We start from the raw sequence: 19,227 nt of genomic DNA on the forward strand, positions 1-19,227 counted from the left end.
GGGGAATAAGAAAAGGAAACCCAAGCTTCTGACTTGGTGAACTGGCAGCTGAGTGACTGATTGCACCATTCTGTGAGGAAGAGGACACTGGGGGAGGAGGTGCCGTGGAGTAGACACCCCCAGTTCGCAGTTGAATAGAGGCCTGGTCCTTAGGGGAAGAGTTTGGGCTAAAACTGTAGATACAGATGATCATCATATCAATGGTAATTGAAGCCTTGGGTGAGTATGAGCTTGTCAAAAGTGCATAGAGAGACAAAACCAGGGCCCTATGGGTCACTTTTAAGGGACTGTCAAAGATAGAATTCATGAAGCAATTCAAGCAGCAGCAGCTAAAGAGAAAAAAGCAGAATGTGGTGTCATTTATCACTCTATTTAAATATTTATGAAAATCTCTCTCTCTTCTACTGGCCTGTGAACTCCTTAAGGAGAAGGTCTGTATCTTTTTTAATTTTGCATGCACTATGGCATTTAAAACAGGACCTGACACATAATAGGTGCTTGACTTCATATTGACTATCGAGTGAATAAATCAGAGGGCCCATGGGAAAATGGACTATGTGCTGGTCCTAAGAAAGCTATTATTTGCCAAGCCAAGGAGTATATTCTTTAGGCAGTGGTCTTTAAGCAAGGAGACAACATGATCAGATGAATTTTTTTTAACTTGCCTGTGGTAGCAATGTAGAAAATGAATTAGCTAAGGAAGGCAGAACAGAAAGACCAGCTTGGTTATTTCAGTAGGTCAGACTAAATTTAGGCAGTAGCCTAAATTGGGGTTGGAGATGGTAAGAGATGGAGCTATGATACAAGGGCAAAGAAAGAAGGCAAGAATAACTCTGGGAAATCTTATTTAGGCACCTAGTGGATGATTATGCCATTGCCAAGGTAGGGAAGGTGAGAAAAGGAGCAAGTTTAGGGGAAAACAGCTCAACTTCAATTTGGATATATTTTGTTTAAAATGTTTATATGACATCCAGGTAAATATTTCCACTGGGCAGTTGGTAATACAGGTTTTGAATTCATAAGAAAAGTCTAGGTTGAAGAAACAGATTTAAGAGGCTATAACAGTAGTTCAGGTAAGCAAAAAGAACTCAACACTGCAAGGAAATTATTCTGCCTCTGAGGATGAAGGAACTTTTCAAAGAGATCTTGACATTTTATCTGATCCTCTAAGAAACAGAGTAAAGGAAAGGTTTCTCCTGGCAGAGCAAACCTATGTATATATAGTATACAGAACACTAAAACCTCAACAAAATCAATTTGTTAATAAGTTTATCTTCTCTTTAATATTTCAAGTACAAAAGCTTTGAAATGTTTCTATGGATAAAAAGACAGAATGTAGATTTTAATTTTTCTCTTTCTCTGTTTCAAAGGAAAGAAGATTCTTTATGATATACTTGCCTTTGCCAAAGAAAGTGTTAATTCTCATGTTACCACACTGGGACCTCAAAATTTTCCTGCCAATGACAAAGAACCATGGCTAGTTGATTTTTTTGCCCCTGTAAGTTATGTTTATCTGTCAAATTTCGATATTGTCATTTTCTCTTGTCACAGCAAAAAAACATTTTCTGGGTAACCTTGAATCATGAATATTAGAATCATGTTACTCAGTTTGGCCACTGTCACATATTACTTCTAAGAAAGGCTGATATACTTGCCCCTCCCCTCCAAGGACTGAGAATATAAATGCATAAGATTTGTAACTAAGTATGGTTTGTCTTACTTAGCATTTGCTTGTTGTAAAAATGGTGTGTTTTTTTGTTTCATTTGGTTCAGTGCTTACGAATATTTTTTCTTTCATAGTGGTGTCCACCATGTCGAGCTTTATTGCCAGAGTTACGAAAAGCATCAAAGCATCTTTACGGTCAACTTAAGTTTGGTACATTAGATTGTACAGTTCACGAGGGACTCTGTAACATGGTAAGGCAAAGTACAAAAAATTTATTCTAATTAATGTTTTTGTAAAACATTTGTAAAACATGTTTTGGCATCCTAATGTTAAAGCAATAAAATAACTTTCAAATGTACATCTAACATTTAGAGTAGTAGCAAATTATTTAAAGGAATAACTTCAACAAAATGATAGAAAATTATGATTGGACTAAATGTAAAAATTATGATTGGACTAAATGTATATAGATAATATGTGGTTCAATGTAGACAGGGTCTTATTTATGAAACTCGGAAAAATATTTAGTTGACTTGATAAAATACATAATTATTCGATTTTTCAATTATTTAAGTTTTTTTTTAACTTAATATTGCCTTTTGGTGGTCTATAGTTTTTATTCTTTGTCTTTTAAGTGTAGTTAATAGAAATTAAACAAGCTTCTTAACTTTTGTTTACATACAAAATATTTTCTTAGGTTAATAAATACTCTTCAGTTTAGGAAGAACTAGAAATTATAAAATATCCTTGGGGAAAAAAAAAACCTAAATCAAATCAAGCCTCCAGATATCAGTGTATAGGAAATCCAATGACAGAGGAACATGTCAAGTGACACCAGGTACATACAATCTTCAAGTCCCAGCATGTAGAGAACTTTACAGGACAAACACCAGTTTATTGGATATATACATTGAAAGAAGGAAAAAAGAGATGAAAAAGACTTACAAGACATATCATTCAAATGCAGTGTCTAGGCCTTGTTTTGATGTAGTTCAAATAAACTAACTCCAGAAAAAAAAAATAGAGATAATTGGTGAAACTTGAACACTGGATATCTGATGATTTTCAGTAATTATTATGATGAAGATATACAGATGGCCAACAGGCATATGAAAAGATGCTCAACTTACTAATTATTAGAGAAATGCAAATTAAAACTATAATGAGGTATCACCTCATACCAGTCAAAATGGCTGTCATCAAAAAGTATACAAACAATAGTAAATGCTGGAGAGGGTGTGGAGGAAAGGAAACCCTTGTACACTGTTGGTGAGAATATAAATTGGTGCAGCCACTATGGAAAACAGTATGAAGTTTCCTTAAAAAACTAAAAATAGAGCTGCCATATGATCCAGCAATCCCACTCCTGGATATATATCCAGAAAAAGCAAAAACTAATTTGAGGAGATATGTGCACCCTGGTGTTCACAGCAGCACTATTTACAATAGCCAAGACATGGAAACAACCCAAGTGCCAATCAGCAGACAGTTGGCTTAAGAAGATATGTGTGTGTGTGCATAATGAAATATTACTCAGCCATTAAAAAGAATGAAATATTGCCATTTTCAGCAACATGGATGGACCTAGAGAGTATTATACTTAGTGAAGTCAGTCAGACAGAGAAAGCCAAATATTACATGAAATCACTTACATGTGGAATCTAAAAAAATACGAATGTATATACACAAAACAGAAACAGGCTCACAGAAACTTACCGTTACCAAAGCTTGCGAGGGGGACAGATGGGGTACGGGATTAACAGATACACACTACTATACATAAAACAGATAAGCAACAAAGACTTACTGTATAGCACAGGGAATTATATTCAATATCTTGTAATAAGCTCTAGTGGAAAATCTGAAATATATATATATAAAATGAATCATTTTGCTGTACAATTGAAATTAAAACAATATTGTAAATCAACTACACCTCAATTTTTTAAAAAAAAGAATGTGTTTTAAAAACATAATAGAAGTAAATGTAGGGTGAAATCTTTATGCATCTGTGTGAGGAACAATTTCATTCCACATAGACATACATGCCTATGTAGGCACACATACACTAAGGATAAAAATTATGAATGGGAATGAATTTGGCTACGTTAAATGTTAAAACTATTGCCAAAGAAAGAGACATTATAAAGTCAAAGCAAACAACAGACTGAGGAAATATTTGCAGCACATATAACTGACAAAACCTTACTGTCCAGAATATTTAAAGACTACAAATCAATTTTTTTTTAAATAGAAGAAAAATGAGAAAGTGTACAGACATTTTGTAATGGAGGAAATTCAATAAATATGGAAAATGTTTGACTTCACTAGTCATCAGGAAAGTACAAATTATAGCAATAGTCATACACCCTCCCCATCCATCAAATTTTTTAAAAATTTAGCTGACAATAGCAAGTATATGAGTAAATACCTTATCCAGTCACAGAGTGGAATAACCATAGAGGACTTAAAACTAGATCTGTCTTTACCAGCATGGGTAAATCTCAAGAATATAATGAAAAAAGCAGGTTGCAGAATAGTATAGAGTATGATGAAATTATAGAAAGTTTATTTATAAGTGCTGAAACATTACAATATACTGATTAGGGATACATATGCATGTAGCCAAAGTGTAAAACATCAATGGATTGGATACATGCTCTTTCCTGGTGTCAGGGAGGAAAGGAAATGGGATCAAGAAAGAACTTTCAACAGTCTGCCAGAATGGCAGAAAAGTTAATCATCCTTAAATGTAGCAGAGGTATACGTGAGTGTTTGTTAGATTATTCTCTTTTCATTATGTTTGAAATTTCATTAAAATAAATTTTAAAAATGAAATAAATAAGGCCTTTCTTTGGTTTTGATGCCTTGTATGCGACTTTAAAAAGGTGTTAAGCAAAGATAAAAAATTGTGATAAACTAATGAATTTGAATTCCTGTAGTTTTTCTACTTTTAATCTCAACTTTTAAACATCCTATAGATAATTAAGCAAAGTTTAAAGATTTAAAACTATTGCATCAAATTCACCTGGAATAGAGGTCAGGATTCACTACTCACTAATTGGTTAACTTGACCAAGTCACTTAGCCTCTCAGTACCTCAGTTTCCTCATCTATAAAGTTGACTTAGTAATTTTAGCTTCTGAATAGAATTGTTGTGAGGAACAGATGAGAAACTCCACGTCAGTGCTAAAAAGGTGCTCAGCACATAATAATAATAAGGACTTGTCAAATGTTAGATAAAATTATTGTTTTGTTCATCTAATGGGTTATTTGTGCTCATTTATGAAAGTTTGATAAATGTTTCCATTGTTTTTTCTAAAATTATTTTTGAATCCTAGTCAAAGATTCCAATTTGCTAATGAGTGCTTTTCAACTTTGAGGATGCAAAGTTCAGCTACAGCAAATCCACAGATAGGGATCTCTTTATAACTTTTTAAAAAAATAAATAAGAAGAAAAACTTTAGAGAAGTGCTTTCTGGATTAGTGTTCATACTAATTCTGAGGAGGAAATTATGGTATTTTTTACCATAAAAGCTGACTTGAACAAAGAATAAAAAGTGACCTCATTTTTAGGGCATGATTCGTAATTCTTTAACCTAAAATATGGTTCTATACACATGAATTATTAATTTATTTCCCTATTCTTGCTATTTTTTTTTCCTTGATTTTTCTTCTACTTCTAAACAAATTGGAGTGTTTATTATGGTATTAAAAAAAAAAAACACTCAAGCTAGAGATTAGTCTGCTGTTTACATCCTCATCCACCTTGGTTCAGGAGAGCAGAAGAGGACCAAGCTAATAATTACCCATCCTCACTTCTCAGTGTTTTGGTGCCTGTGGATTTTATGGCTAATGGAGTAACTATAAATAAGGATCAGATACTCAGGAGTACAACAATAAATCTATTTCCTTTGCTAAATCTGGCCAGGCTAAAGTTTTTCAGTCACCAGCAATTTAGCAATGAGTTTTTAAAATCTTGTTGTTGTTACTTAAATAAAGGCAAGCTGGTTATTTATGAATTTGAAACAATTGGGTAAAGTGTATAAAATCTTTGTTTAATTTGTATTCTCATTCCTAACAGTATAACATTCAGGCTTATCCAACAACAGTGGTATTCAACCAGTCCAACATTCATGAATATGAAGGACATCACTCTGCTGAACAGATCTTGGAGTTCGTAGAGGTATTTTAAGTTATAGCCTGTGGCTATAAATCCTTCCATGTATGTTTACACTTTGTATGAATATTTGATAGTGTTTAATAATAGGATTTGTTGTTTTTATGCCAAAACATTTCCTGACAACATTAATTTGTTAAATTTTCTACTCTTTTAGATATTATAGACTTATTCCCAGAGTTTATAGCAAGTATATGTTTTGTTTGTTACCTAGTATAGTGCTTTGTACTTATGGACACAATTATTTATTACCACATGAAATTGTAACTTTTACATAAAGCCTTGTCACCCCCTTTCCCTGTTTTCTCAGGTAGAATTACCACAGATTCTTTCTTTTCGGTCCCATATAGATGAGATAGCAGTGAGCCCCATTCTTGGATAATTCCAAGAAATATGTGGCTAAGGAGAGTCTTACCCCAACCGCCAGTGGAGGGCTTCTTCAAGCCCAGGCAGCTTATGCCGAGCCTGCTGTGTTATTAGCCCAGAAGTGCTCTGCATCTACAGCATCTCCTTTTTTCTCACTAATAGTCTTAATTGACTAAAATAGTTACAGGGGAACTCCTAAGAAAGAAATGAACAATTCTAGCTTATTATCCGTGCAGTGACCATTCTACTTTCTGTCCTGCTCATCTCTCCCTCCTCCTCCAAAGTAATAGTTTCTTGTTTTGTGTTGTTTTTGATTGTTTCCCCAGGGAAGCAAACATCTTCATTAGTATTACCCAATCATGATAGACTGAAGCTCTGTTAAAACAGCATTTGGAGCAAGTGATCTGAGGTTGTGCAGTATCTCAAGTCGGAATGTCAGAAAAATAGAATAGTAGGCTTTCCATAAATAATTAAAGGGTCGGGCTTCCCTGGTGGCGCAGTGGTTGAGAATCTGCCTGCTAATGCAGGGGACACAGGTTCGAGCCCTGGTCTGGGAAGATCCCACATGCCGCGGAGCAACTGGGCCTGTGAGCCACAACTACTGAGCCTGCGCGTCTGGAGCCTGTGCTCCGCAACAAGAGAGGCCACGATAGTGAGAGGCCCGCGCACCGCGATGAAAAGTGGCCCCCGCTTGCCGCAACTAGGGAAAGCCCTAGCACAGAAACGAAGACCCAACATAGCAATCAATCAATCAATAAATTTAAAAAAAATAATAATAATAATTAAAGGGTCATTTCCAAACCAATTATTGGTTCCAAAAAGAACTATATGGCCTGTGTAGACATCTGGGCAGCTCTTGGAACTCTTGCCTCATCTACCTCTAACCTTAATTAAAGTTGCCTCTTTTCTCTACCTAAGATGATTTTAGTGATGTATAGAAATAAGAAAATGTACCTTGATTTAATAAGACTGATGGGCAAAATCCAAACTTAAAAAATAAATTAAGGATCATTTCTTACTTTTTAAAATAATTCACTATAGATTCTCTTTATATATCCTAATGTATCTTTTGATTATTCAGAAACAGGAACCTTTCTAAATGACATATACCAACAATTTGCCAAGAATATATGAACTACTCCTTTTTATATCTGTTACAATGAATGCTGTATTCTCTTTAGGATCTTATGAATCCTTCAGTGATCTCCTTGACACCCACCACTTTCAATGAACTAGTTAAACAAAGAAAACATGACGAAGTCTGGATGGTTGATTTCTATTCTCCATGGTGTCATCCGTGTCAAGTCTTAATGCCAGAATGGAAAAGAATGGCCCGGGTGTAGTAAAATAGTTTATTGTAAATCTTAACATTTACTAAGAATGTTTATTTAACAATTATTTTGAAACTGAGATGAGTGAACCCACCTCTAGATTATCACTTAATAAAAGTTCTGATCACTTTTTATATACCAATTAGATTTCAACTCTGCTTCTGTCTGGTATATGCATAGTATAGAATAATTACCCTTTTTTCTATGTCACTTGGTGTATATTTGACCAAATTTCTGCCAGCATCAACACAAAGATCTCCTTTATTTCCTATTAACATTTTTTCCACTTCTTCATTTTTAGAGCTTAAAGATACAGTTTCTTCACAATATTGTGAGACTTTAAAGTAAGAAAAAAATGGCCTTGATCAGTGAAACAGATTTTTAAATTTCCTACAGAGCGGTATAAATCATGAAGGATCGGAAACAAATTATTTAAATACCAGAATGGAAAATGAAATTACTATTTTGTATTTATTTCTAAGATAAATAATAAACAAACCTAAGAGTTAAGATTATTTCTGGTATCTTAAATTCATAATAATATAATTTTCTGCTTTTTTCAATAAAATTTTTAAATTTGGGCATGACTCAGTATGCTATCTGTGACCCATGGCTGCATTTGAAAAAGTAACTCTTTGAAATACCATTGCAAAGAACTTCATTAGTTCTTGGGTTCTAACACTTTGAATTTTATAACTACACAATTTTCCCCATGTCATAGATGAACAAAATCAATTATTTAATCTGCAATAATTGTAATAAGTTCTTGACTACAAAATTAGATTTCCAGTGCATTACTATAAATGTTCTATTATGTTTTAAGCCCTTACCCATTTTTATTTGGTGAAAATCACTGATAAATAATATAATAATCATCTCACAGTGACTATTTCTCTATTGTAAACATATATAAAATAGTTATGGTAATTTTATTCTAATTACTTTGGTCTCTTTTTTTCTCTTTTATAGACATTAACTGGACTGATCAATGTGGGCAGTATAGACTGCCAACAATATCATTCTTTTTGTTCCCAAGAAAATGTTCGGAGATACCCTGAGATAAGATTTTTTCCCCCAAAATCAAATAAAGCTTATCAATATCAGTAAGTGTTCTCTAAAATTTGAAGATGTTTATATAATCATTTATTTATATAGTTAAAATATAAAAGTTATCCTAACTAAATAAAAGTTAAACCACCAGTATTTTTGGGAGCCCACCATGTTTAAGATAGTGTGCTAATGAGAAATTTACAAGATGAAAAGTGAATTGAATAGTCCCACTGATCATGAAGCTGACAATCTAGTAAAGAAAATGAGGAGAGGAAGAACATTTATTAAGCCCCTGTTTGGTTTCAGGTATTCTACCAGAGGGTTTTTGCTCACATTATTTCCACTAGTCCTCATGGGTCTTAAAAAGTGGGTAGGAATTTGACAGACAGTAATAACTGGAATAAAGGTTCAGAAAGTAAAGCCTTGGAGATTTTGAGTTTTGCCATTACCACAGATATATAGGAGATGTCCAGCAGGCAGCTAAACATTCAGGTCTGTCCAGAGTACAAAAAGACATCGAGACTAGAGAAAAATATATTTGGAAAGCCATGTAAGCAGTATTTGCAGCTAGGTATATCTGAGAAAAAAGATGCTAGATTAAGTCAGTCAACTAAACTTATCTTTTAAATTGCTACAGAGAGATTGTTTTCTGAACATGTCCAATAATAGAAAATAACTGTCTACAACTTATGTATTTTTTCTTCTTTCAGTAGTTACAATGGTTGGAATAGGGATGCTTATTCCCTAAGAATCTGGGGTCTAGGGTGAGTAATTAAAAAATATGTATCATTGTATAAATTATATTCAATGCTATTTACCTTCCTCTCATGTCTGTAGCTAAATTTACTGAGTTGTTTAAGGTTCTAGCATTTTAAAGTACTTAGTAAAGAATTACAATTTACCAAGATAAGGTTGTGCTTTATTACATTATTACATTGTCATTGTTTGAAGTCATTTAACAGAAAGATTTGCAATATTCTATTTTAGATGTTTGCTTTGGTTTTGTATAATGAAAAATAATTTTCATCCCTTGTCACAGATTTTTACCTCAAGCATCTATAGATCTAACACCTCAGACTTTCAATGAAAAAGTTTTACAAGGGAAAAACCATTGGGTGGTTGATTTCTATGCTCCTTGGTGTGGACCTTGCCAGAACTTTGCTCCAGAGTTTGAGCTCTTGGCTAGGGTAAGTCATGTCTATCTACTTAAATAAGTTGTGGTCACCGGCATGTTTTAATAATTAGATAAGACATAGTAAATATAATTTTATTTCTTAAAAGTTTCCTTGAATTTAAAAAACTCTGTTCCATTTCTGTGATTATAATCTTTGCAGTAGATTTCTTCCTTCTTTATTAAAGCTTTTAGCTAACATCCTTATCTTGGTTGACATTGTCTTCTTAACCAAAATAGCCAGAAACCTCACTTCTTCTGCTTGTTCCTTATTTTCTTCCCATCACCATTACTCTGCTGCCATCCAGGCAGTCACTAGATCCTATCAGTTCTATCTTCTAAATGCCTTTCAAATCTGGCATCTCCTATCATCTCCTCTGCTAGCCTTTTGTTCAGGCCTTCATCATCTCTCATCTAGACTCAGTCATATGTGCCTCTTAACAAGTCTCATATTGCCAGTCTACCTTCTTCAGTTCCACCCTGATGATCTTTCTGAAATACCGCCTTCTCTGGCTTCCTGTTAACCACCTTACTTGACCTGCATCCTCGACTACAAATCTCTGATGTGACCCTTCTGACCTCTTCAGCTTTATCTCTCTCCCTGACCTCACACCTTACACTCCAGGCACAACAAAGTACTCCAGGTTCTCTGAACAAGTATCCTTATGTACATGCTGTTTCCTCTCTAAAATGCCTTTTCCTTACCTTGGTCATCTGGATTTTTTTTCTCCCTATCGTACAAAACCCAGCTCCAATGGCATTATGTATTCTCTAACCTTCCCACTTAAGCAGTGTCACCTGGATATCATGTACTCCATCTGTGTGCTTATACAATGCATGTTAACTATATATTTAGATATCTTTCTCCTCTATAAAACTATGAGCTTTGTGAGGGCAAGATCCATGTCTTATCTATCTGTATATCCCCTGTGTCTTAACTCAGTAAACGCTTATAAAATTAAACTAAATACAGTCTGTTTTGGTGTTTCTGTCATAACAGTCCTGTCAGTGGCCTTATCCATCCAGACTGATAGCTTCCTCACCTCTTTACTCAAGGAACTTTGCCTTTGGCTCTGAAATATTCATTAGAATGAGAAAGTCAGTACCAGTTCCACCAGTCTAAAACAAAAGCTGAACATCCCAAGCCGGGGGAGTTTTTTAGCAAAAGGATTTCAAAGCCCTATGGAGCCGTAAAACATTGTTTTAGTTATTGACTGGTCTTTGAAATAAGAGGTTATTCATTTTTTTCTACTTATATCTTCTTTTCCTCATATGCTTCCTTTTTCTCCAGTAAGTCTAACAAACATGTTTTTTTTTTTTTTTTAAAGCTTTGAGTTTATTTTAAGCAGTTTCTATAATTTTTTTTTTTTTTTTTTTAAAGGATTTTCTTATTTATTTATTTATTTATTTTTATTTTTGGCTGTGTTGGGTCTTCGGTTCGTGCGAGGGCTTTCTCCAGTTGCGGCAAGCGGGGGCCACTCTTCATCGCGGTGCGGGGACCGCTCTTCATCGCGGTGCGCGGGCCTTTCTCTATCGCGGCCCCTCCCGTCGCGGGGCACAGGCTCCAGACGCGCAGGCTCAGCAATTGTGGCTCACGGGCCCAGCTGCTCCGCGGCATGTGGGATCTTCCCAGACCAGGGCTCGAACCCGTGTCCCCTGCATTAGCAGGCAGACTCTCAACCACTGCGCCACCAGGGAAGCCCTAACAAACATGTTTTATTCCCTTATCCCTTAAAAACTTAGTTATATATTTTGTAATGCAGCAATAACTCGCATATAGCAAAAAATTATTTAAAAAGGTCATTCAGCAAATCCTAAGCACCAAGTAGCATTATGCAAAATATTAGGGCTAAAAAAATGGAAAGACAAAAATTCCATGTCTTTAACAAGATTTTAATCTAGTGGGAAGATAAAATGCAAATAAATGTGTATAAATCAATAGGATCATTACTATAGTGAAATTAGAGGGAAACAAGAGTATGGGAAGAAGGTGGTCAGAGTCATGCCAGGAGGAGACGAAAGACTCCACAGAAAAGTTAGTATTTGAGATGAGAATTACAACATGACTAGGAGTGTGGCACTTTGAAAGGGTTGGCTAGAGAGTACCCTAAACAGAGAAGACAGAATTTGCAAAGATACAGGGACACAAGCCAGTGGAGCATGTTCAGGCTTCTCCACTGTTGGTCCAGGATTACCAGAAGATAACGACAGAAGGGGAGTGGCAAAAACTGAGGCTCTTAAATAGGCAAGAAGGAGATGGTTTGGTCTGCTTTCCTACACTATTCACATTGTACACTCTTCCTCACTGTTTTCAGACTGTTCAGAATGTATTCTATATAAGCATTGGAAGAGAACTGATGGATATGTCAGGATCCATTTTATATTTTAGAAGGATCACATTGAATGGACTGAACATGGGCCATCAAGATCAGAGAAAGATCAGAGCACCAAAAACAATATGGTGTCCTTCTGTAACCTAAAGTACAAGTCAACTAGATGTTTCTGATCTTCACTATGAGTGTGTGTGTGTGTGTGTGTGTGTCTGTGCATGTGTGCATACATGCTTCTGCATGCATTTTTGCTGGTGCCCTAGCACAAGTTAGTCCACCTGTTGAGTACCCCAGCCTTGGGGACAAAATTAGAGGTAGCAAAGATATTTTAATTGTCCTGAAGTGAGAGGTGATAACCTGAACCAGGATTATGGCTGTGGTGATAGAAAGAATGGAACACGTGTAAGAGAGATACAAGAATGACTAGGATTTGGTATTTGTTTGTGATAAGTGTAGTAGAAAAAGGAGTCTAGGATGGCCCTAGTTTCTGGCCTGAACTGAGTGAATAGTTGGACAGAAGGAGTAGTGGGCTAAGGCGAAAGGATTCATTTTAGAAATGGTATGTTTAAGGTGCTTATTTAAGTGAAACAGGCCAGTACCTAGTTGACTGAAATCAAGGGTTAATAGGGTTCAGCAGCAGATAGGTATATAAAATCTCCCTGGGAGATTTTTCACAGTGAAAAAAATTGTTGATGAGAGATGGAACTGTGATTGGACATTTTAATTTGAGGGGTGGGTGTAGGAGCAGGTCCCCATGCTAGAAATGAGGAAGAATAGCCAGAGGAGTAGAGTAGCCAAGAGAATAGTGATAAGCCAAGAAAGAAAAGAGGAAAGAAAGGTGTGGTCCGTAGTGACAGATACCCATTAAGAAGACTGAAAATTGTCCATTCAGTTTGGCCAAATAGAAGTCATGGGTGAACTTCTCGTGGTTTCAGTGGAGGGAGCAGTAAGAACAGAAGTTAGCTAAAATGTGTTGATAATAAGTAGATGATGAGGAAAAGTAGATGATGAGGAAGTGGTCAAAGAATAAACTGCTCAAAAAGAGAAAGAAGCAGGGTGGTAGCTAGAGGAACCAGTGCAGTTAAGGAAGGAATTCTTTTTTGGTCATATGTGTATATACTGAAGAGTGAGAAAGAGCTCTGAGAGAGAGGGACCAGAGAATGTAGACATAGTCAGCCTTCCACAAGAGGAAGGGTGCTGCCTCAGCAGATGAGACCAGAGATCTGAGGGAGGTGGAGGACAGAATCTGAGACGTTTGTGGTGTGACAGACACACTGTGGGTAACAGGAGGAAGGCGAAGAAGTAGTTCAGGATAAAGCGTCTCAATTTTCTTGATAAGGCAAAGGAGAGTTTATTTGCTATTGGCAGGGCTGTGCTAGGTAAATAAGAGTTCAGAGCTAGTAAGAATTTGGAAGCAATCTTGTTTGAATGGAAATGATTAAAACTACTTTTTTTTTTTAAGTAACAAATCCTTAGATTTATATATATTTAAAATTTTTAGTATCATATTGCTTTGTGGTTGCCAGAATAGTATATGCCAAAGAGAATAGCAAAGCATATTTTTCTCTTTTCAGATGATTAAAGGAAAAGTGAAAGCTGGAAAAGTAGACTGTCAGGCTTATGCTCAAACCTGCCAGAAAGCTGGTATCAGAGCCTATCCAACTGTTAAGTTTTATCCTTATGAAAGGGCAAAGGTATGTACATGCCTTCTTCTGTGTGCCTTTCCTTTAGCAGGTGACGCTTTTCTCTAGTTTCTTTCCCTTTGTCATTTTTAATTTCACTGCCTGTCACTGAAACAAGCTTCTTTTCACATACACACCAAGGGATTTTAAAAGATTTTTCTGCCTCACAGTTGATAAGATCTCCATTGCCTTAAAATTTTTATACTCCTGAATAGGGAACTACTAAATAGACACACCAAAATACTAATAGTAGTTTTCTGTGGGTGGTAGAATTCAAGGTAATTATTTTCTGTGAAGTTTTGTATTTCCTACTTTTATAGAATTAACATATATTATCTTTATAATTAGTTTTTCTAGGAAAGAAAGAGAAAATTAAGAGAATACTGTCAATACTTTTGAAATAGCCTTAGTACCTGAGCATTTGTCTTGAGGAATACTTATTAATGGTTTAGACTATAAAATAAAAGTTAGGGTTCCATGGTTCATTCATAATTTGTTTTTTGGGCCACTGACAATATGCTTTTTTTTTTTTTTAAAACAAGAAAACTTGGCATTTATTACCAGTGGGTCTCTATGGTCATTGATACAAAAGCATATATCTTTCAGCCAGTATAATTGCTAACTGAAAGGACTCATGACCTTTGCTGTCTTCCCAAGTAAAAGAATAAGACATTTTTGACAGTAGAACTGTGATAAAAATAAATATCTGCCATGCATTCATGTTTTCTCATATTGAAATCATTTCAAATGTTTTAATATATACTTTTTAAGAATATCAGTTTAAGATCTTGTGTTATTTACTTTTGATTATAATACATTTTGAAATAGAGCTAAAGAAATTAGATGATGAATTTCAGAAATGTAGATTTGTCAGACATCTAGATTTTTCAGTGAAGGATTTTGATTTATGAGGAAGCTATCTGTCTTAAGAACAGTCTAGGATAAGCAGAACGCAGTGATAGTAAAGGAGCTTTATACCAGAGCCTGAATCTTAATTCCTTTGGAATCACTAGCTTCCCAATTTTCAGAACACCTGAGAATTAGGTGACATAAATAAGCGTCTTATTCAGGTAGAATGATGTTAGGGAAGTATCAGTATAATGAGCAGTCACAGAATTAACCAGGCCATACAGGGAGCTGTTTGAAAACATGATGTTACCATGTGTCCAGAGGATAAGATTAGGACCCAAAATATCCCTGTCCAAATGGAAAGGCAGGGGTAGAATCCAGAAGTCCAGCAGACAAGGCCAAAGCAGAATGGTGATTGAAGTGAGAAATTCAAACCAGGTGAGCAGCTATACACAGAAACAAAATCCTAGCATGCAGTTTGGAGTTCCCACCAGGAAGAAGGAAACAGGTGGCTCCAGATCCAAAGTAAGCGGGCCTGGGTGTATTGACCTGTCCTCTCCCCTGCCTTTTAGCCACCTTCCTGCTGTGGGCAGATGAGAACCAGGAAATATACATTGCTTTGCACTGTTGTAGTTGGTCAAGGTTTTTGTCTATGCCAATGACTTTAGATTAGAATGCTTTGAGTCCTCTGGGGACATCTTAAACAATTTAGATGTTTTGAGGCATTTGGAGTTAGCAATGCATTTCAATCAAGGTATTAATTTACATGTTTCCATAAAAGTATTGTTAGTATTTATTTCAGGTAAATTATTGGTTAACTGCTTTTGCAGCAGCATTTCCTTGAAGAAATTGAAGTTTTAAACACTTGGAACTTTAAGGAATATTTAATCAAGTTTCTTATATGGAAATGTCATGTTTTGATTAGATACTTAAAAGGTTATAAGAAGAATGTTTTCAATTTTAGAGAAATACTTGGGGAGAGCAAATAGATTCCAGAGATGCAAAAGAGATTACTACCTTAATATATGAAAAATTGGAAAACCTCCAAAATCATGGAAAGAGAAATAAGGTAAGGACTAAATCTAGAGCTGACTTTGGCAAACAGTATTTAAATTTATTCTTACTATATAGTATATGTATCAATAAACAGTAAAATGAAGCTTTAAAAATTAATAAGGTAGTTAGAAATTTCTTCTTTGGAAAATATGACAAATTTAGCCTCTGGACACTTAAATGCTTAGAAATTGGGACAAGTAAAACCATTTAACAGAAAAATAGTGACTATGGTCATAAGTTATTAAAATTTGCTCAAATGTAAACGCATTGATTTGAGCCTCATAACACTTTGGAGAGCAAGTTTTCTTTTGTTCTTGGTATAGTCAGGATGTATTAAAACCTGTATTCATCTTGCCCCGCACCCTTGAATTATTAATCTATCAAGAAGCATTGCAGCCTCTTTCCTGCTATTCTTCAGAGAGCTATTCATGTTTTCCTTTTTTAAATCAGTATCATTCTAGGACATATTTAGAAACAGACCAAAGAGTTTACAAATGCTAGAGTGCTTTCTGAATGGAATTTAATACAGTCACACATGAGGTTTCTTCGATTCTTTCCCTATAAGGTGAAAAGACGAAAGAACAGCACAGCCTCTGAAGAGGGCTAGAGATGTCTGGCTTTATAGATCCATATTAGAACTACAGACCCTGGTATAGGAAGCTTTACAACCTACCTCAAGAATTATGTTTTATCCAAATCTAAAAGATAGAAAAGAGTTAGTTATGAAACTTTATTTTTTTTGTTTCAGTGAACAAAAATGTTTTTCTGATATTTTGGCTATGTTCGTTTTCTCAAGATGCTTTATTTTTAAAATTGTGACTTATCTCAAGTGAAACATTTGAAATCGAAAACATTAGTCATAAAGTAGAATATGCTAACTGAAATTAAGTTATAGAGCACATCAAAGTATGACTTTGAAAGTGTGGTAAGTTATAATTGGTATTATCTGCCATGGGCAGGTGAGAATTGTGAGATACCTTTTTCCATTGTTATAACAGGCGAGGTATACTTCATCTGATCTATTAAATAAGAATATTGAGTAATTATTTTTGAAAAGGTAGAACTTAGGTCAGTTTATTATTTTTAACTTCTTTTTAACATTAGATGTTGAAAGAGAAAGGAATTCAATCACTTTTACATTATTATTGTAGGATGAACTTTAATGATATTGAAAATGAAGAAAAAAATTGAAAAGAAATTGACAGATGACATCAGAAGCCACCTTTTCAGAATGTTACTATGTTCTGGATGGGAATAAATGAACATTACCTTGGACTTGTAATTGCACTGCTTGAATTCTGTACAACATTAATATAAATGAAGGGTCTGCAGACTTTTTCTGTAAAGGGCCAGATTGTAAATACTTTAGGCTTTGTAGACCATAGATGGTTCTTTGTCACATATTCTCTGTTTTTATTTTGTTTACAACCCTTTAAAACATGTAAAAACCATTCTTAGTCTCAAGGCTATACACAAATAGGCCACAAGCCACATTCAGCCCGTGGGTCACAGATTGCTGACCCACAGAATGATGTTTAGGCTGGCTGGCTCAAACATGAGCCTGCTCTATGATCTACGTACATGCTAAGTTATACAAAGTGTACTTTATCAATTCAAGTTTTGTGGCTGGCCTGAAAAGAGAACTTGGTTTTCAGTCACCTGTTCTCCTAAAAAAATCTCTGAAATTATCTGACCATGTATTTCATTTAAAAAACATACTCAAAATGTGGGAAAGTAAACAGATACCCTATTTTCATGCTGTATTATAGTGAAGAGATTCATTTTCTTTCCTTTTCTAAAGGTTGAAGAATTGGTTTTAATTTTTCACATATGAGAAAAAATTTTTATAACAGAAAGTAAACAAATCCTATTGATTTCTATAGTATCCATATATACCTGAGGGGGGAAAAATATTTATAGCAATTAACTGGGCATTGTAGAGTATCCCAAATATTTCTACATTTTAAAGATATGTGTTCATTTATTTTCTGAATTGCTTTCATAATGTTTTCCCTGTGATGGTTATTGATTTTTGAAGCATCTTTCTAATATTTGTTTTTGACTTCTGGACTTTGTTTTGATGCATAGCCTTTATTTACATTTGCCTTTTTTCCTTCATGATTTTGGTTTTTCACTCTTGTCCAATCTTTTATTATTCAAGAAGGAAAAATTAACTTTGTAGATTTGTTTCCCTGAAGCTCATAATGATGCTGTGTTTATTCCAATTATTTACTGTTGGAGGCTGCCATTTTCAGATAAATATTGGCCTAACAACTGAAGTTAATTTTGTAAGAAAATCAAGTATAAAAATTTAAGGATGGGATCTTTTAGTTTCTTAATTGTTCAGGCTCAAAGAATCCAAATTTTTTTTCCTTGCACGTTAACAAAACATTGTAACATGTAGTTATTTAGTTATAATTCAGAGTGTATGGAATGGTAAAAATCCCAATTGATCAAAAGAGGTCAACAGATTTTTTTCAAAACTTAAGTTTTCCCAAAAACCTATTTGAATCATGCTTTATTATGTTGGGAGAATTTTGTTTGTTTGTTTGTTTGTTTTGTTTTTACCCCATTCCCCAAAATTTCCTCATAAAGGTTAACTTATAACTGCAATTTATCCAAAAAGTACTTTTTTTTTTCATTTTCAAGTCTAACCCTATTCTTCATGTTCTCTCCCATATTGTTTCTTGTGTATCTTTTAACTTCTTATCTTGAATTCCACTTTACACATGTGGGCACACACAGAAGAGTCACCACTTCTAACCTTAATTTTATACCACCTTTTTTACTTATGATCAGTAATGGCAAGTGCCTTTCATTTACTAAATTTTCAAAGCCTAGAAGATTTTCAAAATTGGCTTGTTTCTACAAGAATTCCAAAATGGAATACCTGAAGAAGTTTTGGTAAATATTTACTGAACTTGTACCAATTATGAGAGTACCGCTATGCTGGACACAGAGAAGTGTGCAAAAGTAAACTAAACCCAAGGCTTAGTCCCTGTCTCCCTAGTGTCTGTAAATTCACAATTCTGACATGGGACCCATAAACAAGCTTATAGATACCTGCACTATTACCTATAAATAGAATGCCAAACTTACTGGTTGAGAAATATCTTAGGCAGTAAATGAAATAGTAAATATTATGTATCCTGTAACTGGGCCTAGGTATGTGCCTGTAGAATCAGCTCAAAAGCCAGGGTGACCTGGGAGACATGTTAAGTAACATGTAGCATAAAAGTAACATGCATCAGAATTTTTTGCAATTATGTCAGTATCATTGGGTATTTAAAAACTGCTGACAGGATTAAAGGTTCTAACGGCCACATTAGTGCAGTAGAGCACCTCTAGAGTGCCAGGTAAAACACGGCATTTTTCTCAGCAACACCATTTTTGTGTGCAGCTAGCCTTGGGTAACACAGCACCATTTCTCACAGACCAGAGTGCATTCTATCAGGCAGCTAGACTTGAAAATTAGATGTTTAATGTGGTTATGTGAAACTGTTGGGAATGTGTGTTTGGGGCATTAATGATGCTTGCCTGTTCTAGT

At 34.9% G+C, this 19,227-nt stretch overlaps 1 protein-coding gene across 3 annotated transcripts in view; it reads left to right on the top strand.

The window, feature by feature from the left end:
* The window catches only part of DNAJC10 (DnaJ heat shock protein family (Hsp40) member C10), a 62,851-nt gene extending 45,896 nt beyond the window's left edge, over positions 1 to 16,955 (top strand). For all 3 annotated transcript variants that reach the window (XM_028168586.2, XM_007190375.3, XM_028168585.2), the window contains 10 exons: positions 1,371 to 1,498; positions 1,801 to 1,917; positions 5,750 to 5,851; positions 7,393 to 7,548; positions 8,512 to 8,645; positions 9,303 to 9,356; positions 9,632 to 9,779; positions 13,668 to 13,787; positions 15,589 to 15,693; positions 16,832 to 16,955. In XM_028168586.2, the coding sequence (XP_028024387.1) occupies positions 1,371 to 1,498; positions 1,801 to 1,917; positions 5,750 to 5,851; positions 7,393 to 7,548; positions 8,512 to 8,645; positions 9,303 to 9,356; positions 9,632 to 9,779; positions 13,668 to 13,787; positions 15,589 to 15,693; positions 16,832 to 16,843 (1,076 nt within the window). In that variant the 3' untranslated portion in view covers positions 16,844 to 16,955. The remainder of the gene's footprint in view (positions 1 to 1,370; positions 1,499 to 1,800; positions 1,918 to 5,749; positions 5,852 to 7,392; positions 7,549 to 8,511; positions 8,646 to 9,302; positions 9,357 to 9,631; positions 9,780 to 13,667; positions 13,788 to 15,588; positions 15,694 to 16,831) is intronic.
* Positions 16,956 to 19,227: the final 2,272 nt, after the last annotated feature.

The sequence above is a fragment of the Balaenoptera acutorostrata genome, chromosome 8, assembly GCF_949987535.1.
Source record: "Balaenoptera acutorostrata chromosome 8, mBalAcu1.1, whole genome shotgun sequence".
NCBI classification, from domain to species: Eukaryota; Metazoa; Chordata; class Mammalia; order Artiodactyla; family Balaenopteridae; genus Balaenoptera; species Balaenoptera acutorostrata.